The 8,348-nt window shown below is 49.2% G+C and overlaps 1 protein-coding gene across 40 annotated transcripts in view; it reads right to left on the bottom strand.

Annotated features, from left to right (window-relative positions):
* Window positions 1-260: 260 nt before the first annotated feature.
* The window catches only part of CACNA1C (calcium voltage-gated channel subunit alpha1 C), a 735,043-nt gene continuing 726,955 nt past the window's right edge, over window positions 261-8,348 (bottom strand). For all 40 annotated transcript variants that reach the window (XM_045071752.1, XM_045071757.1, XM_045071772.1 and 37 more), the window contains 2 exons: window positions 7,424-7,759; window positions 261-5,631 (listed from right to left, as the gene is read on the bottom strand). In XM_045071752.1, coding sequence (XP_044927687.1) covers window positions 5,329-5,631; window positions 7,424-7,759 — 639 coding nt within the window. In that variant the 3' untranslated portion in view covers window positions 261-5,328. The remainder of the gene's footprint in view (window positions 5,632-7,423; window positions 7,760-8,348) is intronic.

Raw genomic sequence — 8,348 nt, 5'->3', positions numbered from 1 at the left:
CCACAGGAGGTTACTCTGCTTCACTCCCCACGTCTCTCTGTATAGTGCTCAGCCCTCTGGGAGGAAAACCTCATTTGTGCAGAGCTCAACCCCAGCACTAGCCCCATCCCTTAAGGAAGTGTATGTGTGTGCCTGTGTGTGCATGAGGATGAAAGTGTGTATGTGCATGTGTGATGTTCAAGTGTCTCCCAACCATGTGGGAGTCTGGCAGAAACCACCTGTTACATTGGTATCTGGCTTCACAAAGCAATGGTTCATTGTTTCGAAATTTAAAAAAAAAAAAAAAAAAAAAAAAAGAGTTAAAACCAGAACTAGATTCACAAAGAAACTGTTAAGAATCTGCACATTGGACTCCTTTCAACCCTGTTCTTTTGATTGGACTGGGGGAGGAAGGAAAGTGGGGGCCAGGCAGGAGGCTGGAGTAGAGAGAATGGCTTGGGGAAGGGGATAATGATCCCATATCTGTTGTAGTGACATGGTCCCTTGTCTCTTTTCCTTGAGTCTCCTCCGAGGGAGCGGATGCGGAGCCTGGATGTGGTGACTAAGAGCTTCACTGTGAGCGACATTAGGTTTCCCATCATGCCTTCTGACTAGCTGGAGCTGATTTTAGGTGGCCTGCCAGCTAATGTGAGGAGAGAACACTAGCAGGGAGGAAAAACAGAATGGCAGCTATTCCCCATCTAGCCAGATAGGTTAATTTGTCTGGTAAAACAATGATTGAAATTTCATTCTTCTCTTTTTCCGAAGTTGATGCCTGAGGCATTAGCCTCTCCTCTGTACTGGTCATTTCCACAAAACAGGAACAGCTGCACAAGAGTTAAGACATGCCCTTTGCGTTGCCTGCACTGTCCCTGCAGTTCCCTCTGTGCCGACAGTTTCCCCTGACCAGAGCCATGTCTTTACAATAAGCGAACTGGCCTGCACTCTTAGCAGCAAGTACGTGTTTTATTAAATTGAGGCTTAAAGAAGTCCTCTTGAAACCAGATTGCCCTTTTCTGGCCTCTTTGCTAAATGGTTTCTAACTCTTAGACAACTCTAGGTCCCTCAGGATGAAGATGCCTTCACCCTCCTTACCAACATTTATAATTATGGTTTGATGAGGCTAAAAATGTGACTACCAGGGTTATTCTGTATGGCTAAACTAGCTTCTTGTTACATGTCTTGACCTTTAGGAAAGATGAAACCCTTTTGATGACTTCCAGACTCTTCATTTTCAGGGTTTTCTTATTTCTCAGGCATTGGAAAGTATCCTTCTCCTGTGTTTGCCTTACTATATATAGCTGAATGATCAGGAGATGTTCTGGAAGGAAAATGGCTGTGAGAAACCAATAATTCACTCTAGACAAGCTCCTGAGGTTTGGAAGAAGGGTCACAGGATCAAGATGGTAAGGAAGCCTTGTTCCTTTGTCCTTGGACCTCCTAGTCAGAGTCAGAAGGTTTGGGGCAGGGGGACTATAATAGCCTCTAAAGCAGAGCAGAGAAAAATTCACGAAACAAGCAAAATATAGGGAAAAATTCTCCTCTTTTTGCCTCAAGACCAAAAAGAAACTTCTAGAAACAGGCAGAAAGAAGACAACTGATAATCTCTCTGCTTAAAATAGCCAGGCATGTCACTAGTTATTAGAAAGCCAAAGTTTGGAAATAGAAGAGTCTGGGCCATTCAGAGGATAGATAAATACCATGTTTATCAACCCCCAGAACTTACACAGCATTTCTTCAAGTCCTGTTGGTCCTCAGCCATTGGCTGCTTTCTCTTGCCACTCAAGGGTTCTCAGAAGATTTGACAGTCATGGGCAAAGTTCTGCTCTAGATGGGGGGTAGACGTCACTTAGTACACTGCGGAGGAGGTTCATGATTTCATGATGGATTTTACCAGTCTGCATGATGACAGGTCTCCTATGTCAGTCCTCTTCCAGTCAGTCATGAGGTCAGGCCAGAAAGACCCATCACCCTACACGGGGAACCTCCGTCTGAAACTCCTTTCCTTCCCAGTCGCATGGGGCCAGGTGCTCCTGTCACTGCTGACATTGTCCGTGTAGGGTGCAAGGCTAGCCGGTCTTCTGGCAGAGCTGGCTAGGAAGAAGTAGGGACCCTGTAAATGTGAGTGGTGAAGGGCAAGGGGCCACACACAGGCAGGGCTCTAGGGGTTGCCCATGCCACTGGCCAATGAGATCTGGTGATGCAGAAGACAAGCCCAAAAGGAAAAAGAAAGCAGCATGAAGATTGAGTGGGTGTGTGAGTGTGTTGGGTGTGTGTGTGTGGTCAGTTAAGAGTCCAAATTCCTATCCAGGGACCAAATGTACAGCAAGAACCAGATAATCAATCCAAAAGGGCTCCCCTCTCCATCACAACTAAAATCTTAGCAGCACACTAGTACACATCTTGGGAAACTGGACAGAGGATACTCTAGAATGCCTTCATGGCACTGAAAAGAAACCAGGAAGGGTTGGATGGGTTGGGCTTGGAGAAACAGGAAGAAACCCTCCTGCTTCTCGATTGTAGTAAGTTAACCTGGGAGTATCTGGCATGTTTCTCCACTTTTTTATGGATCAGTCCTTGAAAGTGAGACTCGCCTTCACTGGGGAATAGACTTTCCCCAACTTTAATTCCTAGGTTGCTCACATAAGGGCTGAGAGTGCACCGGGAATGGAAGACATTCCAGTCTGGTTAAATTCTGGTTAAATCCTGGATGAATGTTTGGGTCTGTTTTCCCCAAATGACTTCCTTTTCAACCATCACTGTTGAATCTATCTGAAGGAAACAGCACTGATAAGCTGATGTTCTAGGCAAATGTAACCAGGTATAAGAGATGCTCCCACAGAGTCTCTAGTTCCACTATCACTGTGACCCTCTAATGGATCCTCCCTGGTCCTGGTCCCCTCCATGGCTGCCACACACATTAGGATAGATCTGGAGGAAATCCTGCTTCAGAGCCAGGAAAAGAGGAAGTAAGACAGAGCTGACTTTTGGATGGACAAAGGTTTTACCTGGTGGCTGTTCTCTGGCCCCTGCTGTCTGAGCTTGGGTAGAGCACTTGCCAGAGGGAGGGTTCCCTGCCCTCTAGGCAGCCCGACTCTTGTTCCATCCTCTCAGTCAGTGTATGCTTTTCTGAGGAAACCACTGAGGAAAGTTTGTGGAAGTGGACAGAAAAGCCAGCCACCTCTCCTGTGGGGGATGTTGATGCTCATGGTGCAGGACTGCCCCTAGACAAAGTCCAAATCAGAGAACTGGAGCAGAGTGGATAGAATGAAGACAGGAAGAAGACATGTCCTGGTCTCTCAAAGCAAGGCGTAGTATGAATATACTTATCATATAGTTTTGGAAAAATGGAGGGCAACAGAAGCGAACACAAGATATGCAAAACAATAATGTCCAAACCTGTTTGTGGATCGCAGAATAATGATTTACACTGGTGATGCTTTTGCTCATTGTACAAATTAAAAGAATATCCGTTCCCTTTCCCCCAACCACATATAGAAAAGCACTTCAGAGTTCAAGGGTAAAGCTTGTCCAAATACACTCCAAATACAAAATGATTTACTTACATGCAGCAAAATATACAAGAAGTGAATTCAAAAACAAACTTAATTCAATTCATTATATTCGCTTGGCACAATTGCAATTCAGTTTTAAAAAAATATTTGTAAAATACTGAAACTGACCTGAATTCAAGTATAACAGTTTCTTCAACAGAAACATTATCAATGCAATAAAACATTACACGGAATATATCGAAGCAAAACGCCTTCTTGAGTTTTTCCCTTAAATTTCTCTGTGTGTGTTTTTTTTAAAATACAGTTTTAATGCCAACACAACGCACAATTGTATTTTTAAAATGAATATTATTGCATTGTTTTTGCATATCTTGTGGGACAGAAAATGCAAAGAGTTACTGATTCCCATTTCAGAAGCAGAGACAGTGGTTTGTTTTTGCTTTCAAATGGCCCCAGATTCAGATCTCCCCACAGTTAGACCAGAAAGGGGGAGCTACACACTCATTCACGCATGGGCGTACTGTGTAGGTGTACATACACACAGATGACAGGTGCCCAGACAACCCACCACACACACACAAACACACACACTCAGACTCTCTCATCCAAGCTTCCTCTCTCTGGCACCCGGAAATACACCCCACATTAAAAAGAACCCAACTCAATCACCCATATGTGCAAGACCATATCAAGTGCATTACCTTTAAATTATAAAACCAAACCAAAAAAATTTTTGTTACTACCTACGGAAATTATAACACATTATTGCGCATAACACAATGGCTGGTAAAACTTGTCTACGGCGCCTCCACTGAACCTACCGTAGGAAAAGAAAACCACAACCGTTTAAATAATCAGTAAAACCAAACCTGATTTACAGTTGCAAAGGTGAAAACAGTAAGGTGGGTGGCTACAAAGCTTTTTAAACACTTCTTCCTCCCCTCCCCCTGGGAAAACAAAATTAAAATGAAACCAAAACAAACAAACAAACCCCTCCCAAAAACAAAAAACCAAAACTGCAACATGCTATCAAGAAAAACGTCAAACCGCAAAACAAAAGAGCGCTCAACAGAAGCTCAGCACCACCTCGTCTAGTCAAGGGCGGGCTGCTCCTTCCCTGGCAGGCAGTGCCAGCGCACCCTCGCCCGAAGTAGGCCTAGCCGCAGGTCTGGAGCTCGGTGGGCCTGTGCAGGTACCGGGATACTGACACAGACGGGTGGGGGGGGGGAGGCGGTGGCCACTGAGCCTTGGCCTTGAGGCTGCCACCCGCCGGTGGCACTCCTCTCCCCGTTGGGGTTCCTGAACTCCTGCCGCCGCCTCTTGCTTCACTCTTCACTTTCCAGGATGCTGCTGGGTCCTCGCTGAAGTCACACCCTTCTTCCTTCTGCAAATCCACAGGGCCCTGGCTCTATGGAGACAGTGAGGCTCATACAGAATATGTGCAAAATGATTTTTTTTTTTTTTACAAGCAAAGTTGAAAGACACCCGTTTGACATAGGGTCCTTTTGGTGAGGGCTACCGCAGGAAGCTGAGGTTCTCCTTCATGCCCGGAGGGGAGGGCAGGCGTCTCTTCTCTTTCTCTCTCTCCCTGATCCTTCCACTCCTCCTCACCACTCTACCTCTGTGGACACAGCACTACCTGGGGTTGCTGCCTTCTTTCCCCCCGGAAAACAGACTCTGCACACCACCCAACTCTGCGTCTTGTCCCAACGAAATGAATGAAGACGCTGTTCCGGTTAACTCCAGGTCACGAGAACAGTGAGGCACTTCTGAAACGAACCCATTAGGAACATTGAAACAAATAAAAAACCCAGCGTCTCCCCAGCCCGAGCAACTACAGGCTGCCGGCGTGGGCTCTGCTGTCCTGGCGCTCCTCCTCGCTCTTCCGACACGCCCGAGCCCCAGTGCAGCTCTCGCCCTCTTGGCCCCCCGCTCTGTCCTGCCCTGGGTCCCTGCAGTTAACAAAAGGTAGTAGGGTGCCGTTGGGGCTCTGCTGGGCGCCCCCACTGAGGATGTTGTCAGCGGCGTTCTCCATCTCCTCTATGGTCATGTCACATGCGTCAGCCAGCTCCTGGGTTGTGACCTCGATAAACTTGGGATCTTGAGCAAACTGCCCCAGTCCTTCTGAAATCAAGACCTGAAGTGGGGAGAGGGGGCAATGAAGAAGAACCAAAGAGGAACGTTATTCCTGGAAGTCAACTCTTTCCTTGTGGGCTGGAGCAAGGGGCCTGTGACTGGGAACTTTGGGAAGGGAGTGTGCGCACCCACGCCAGCGCCTGTGGGCGTGGGAGGGTGGGGAGGGGTGAGTTGGGGAGGGGTGCTCCCAGAAGGGAGGTGACCCGGAACATTGTCCAAGGAATCAGGGGTGTGTAGGCTGGAGGAGAGCTGTTTTGGCTGGGATACTCAAAAACTGTTGTCAAATACCTGAAAATTTGGCTCACAGAGTGGCCAAGGGGGTGCTGCCGAGGCAGAACCCGGCCTGCCCTATATTTTCTCCTTTCTGGCACCCTTAGTGCCCCCATATTATTTTTGCCCAGAAATCTTTACTCTCCTTTGGGGAAACTGTTAACTGTGCCCCTTGCCCACTGCTGGCTGACTGCTTTCGTGGGGGTGAGGATCCTGGTGTAGGATGTGTGCAAAACACCATGTCTGCACCTGTCTCTGCTCCAGATCCAAAGGGCCAGCCCAAGGTCCCAGGGCTGCTCCCTCCTTCCTAGTGGCTGCTTTAGTGACTGGCTCTGGGGAAACCAGCTACTGAGCTAAGGGCAGGGGATTAATAATGAAGCCTGGAATGCCTTTCTCCCAGAGCCATTTGCCCCGCTCCCATCACTCTTTATTTCCTGTCCTGCTTAAGTTTTCTTCAGAGATCCCACCCTGTGGGACACACTACATTCATGTTTATTTGTGATCTGTCTCTCCTCATCCTGGCATGGGCTCTTGAGAGCAGAAATTGTTTCTCAATTGTTTTCCACACCTACAACAGTGCCTGTACCTGGTCGGCACTCATTTGGGATTTGTCAACTGAATGGGGATAACCAAGGTGATGGTGGGCTCACTCCTTTATGGGAAAACCCTCCTCATTATGGAATCTGAAATCTGCCTGATTGTCAGGTTGATCTGTCGCTCCAATCCTGCACTTGACATCCCCTGCCTAGGACATGAGGGAACTTACGATAGAGGTCCTCCTAAGCCATCTTCTACTGTGGCCTCCTAAGCCATCTTCACTCCCTGTTTGCTTTCCTGACTCCCTCGACCAGGACTCATATAAGATCGCTTCTAGGGACCTTGCCAACCCTTTGTTGTGTCCCTTTGGACTTGTTCTAATTTGTTGAAGTCTGCTAAAATGTGGTGCCAGGAACACATTGGCCAGATGCTCTGGCCAGGGCAGAGAATAGAGGACCTGGAAGCATTCTTGTTCTAGAATAGTGATTCTCAACCCTGGCTGTGCATTAGGATCATTGAAGGGCTTTAAAAAAATACCCATTTACTGTGTCCTAGGTTTCCAAAGCATCCCATGTTATTCTAATGCGTCCCAGGCTGGAGCACCACAGATCCTGAATTTTCTCTGTGTGCAACACAGCCCAAGCCCACCCCTGCACCTGGAGCAATCAGAGCTCCCCTCTGGCTGTACCCTGGAGCTGAGGCCAGGGGAACATTTCCTGGCCTGCGGCAGGGATATGCTGCTCAGTCCTATCTCTCTCTGCGCAGGCCCTACCCAAGCAGAAGCCTCTAGCATCTTGTGTGATCACAATTTTCTGCACACCATGCCCTCCTTCCTGGGAGTGAGAGTCTTTCTGGCCAAGAGAGTTGACATGTACTCCACTGGAGAAAGGACCAGAGACTCCCGTCCCAATTGTTCCTGCGAAGTCCCCCAGGGCTGCCCTGGGCTTTCCCCTCCCCCGCCAGCCAGGCGGTCCAGGGTCACTTACCGCTCCCACCAGGCTGCTGGCACTGCCGTAGAACGGCCGGCCCCGGGCCCCAGCCTGGCTGGGCACAGTGAGGGACACCGGCCGGGCTCTCCGCAGGGCGCTGCTGCCCCCACCGCAGGGCGCGGGCTCCCCGGACCAGGAGCTGCAGTGGATGGTCGGGAAGCTGCTGTTGAGTTTCTCGCTGGACTCGGCCCCCTCCAGCCGCAGGGTGGGGATGGGCTGCGGGGGCCAGCCTTGACTGCCGGGTGTGGCTGGGGGCGTGGCGCACGGCCTGGGGAACGTGCTCGGTGAATGGCTTCTCTGGAGGAGGGGGCTCAGGCCCGCCACTGCCAATGCCTGTGGACACACAAAGAGCACGAGTTACCGGGAAGGGCGGGCCTCTGCTTTCTGAGCAGCTTCTGCCCACCGCCGCCCCCGCCTCCCCAATCCCCGCGGGTTCCACCCGGCCAGAGCCCGCGCGCATCGCCTTCCTGAGACGCTGCGTTCGCTTCCGCCACCCAAAAATAGATTTTGTGAACGTGCCAGTCTGAAGGGATCGCTTTCTTCTCTAAATTCGGAAAGCTGGGATGCAGTGGAATCAAGAGCGCCCCCTTCTCAGCGCCGGCCCTGTCACCCGGCAGCTGCCAATCCTCTGGCTTTTAGGTTTCTCATCAGTAGTCTAGAAAGAATGCTGCCCTCGTCGTCTGTGAAACCAGGACACTGATGCCCCCTCTGTCTTGTGTGCTTGACATAAGGTCTGTGGACAAGGACACCATGCGCCACAAAGATGTAGACAACCCGTACTTAGTTTTAATTTTTACCCTTAATCAGGCCATGAACCATGTCCTGCTGATCTTCAACTCAGCACCTCTCTGAACTGAGCTTTGTTTTTTTTTTTTTAATTTAAAAAAAAATTTTTAATTAAAAAAATTTTACTGCTTTTCGA

This window comes from Mustela putorius, unplaced genomic scaffold, assembly GCF_011764305.1.
Source record: "Mustela putorius furo isolate JIRA1106 unplaced genomic scaffold, ASM1176430v1.1 tig00003988_pilon_pilon_pilon, whole genome shotgun sequence".
Lineage (NCBI taxonomy): Eukaryota > Metazoa > Chordata > Mammalia > Carnivora > Mustelidae > Mustela > Mustela putorius.
The sequence above is the reverse complement of the archived record's forward strand: the minus strand, read 5'-3'. Positions and strand labels throughout refer to the sequence as shown.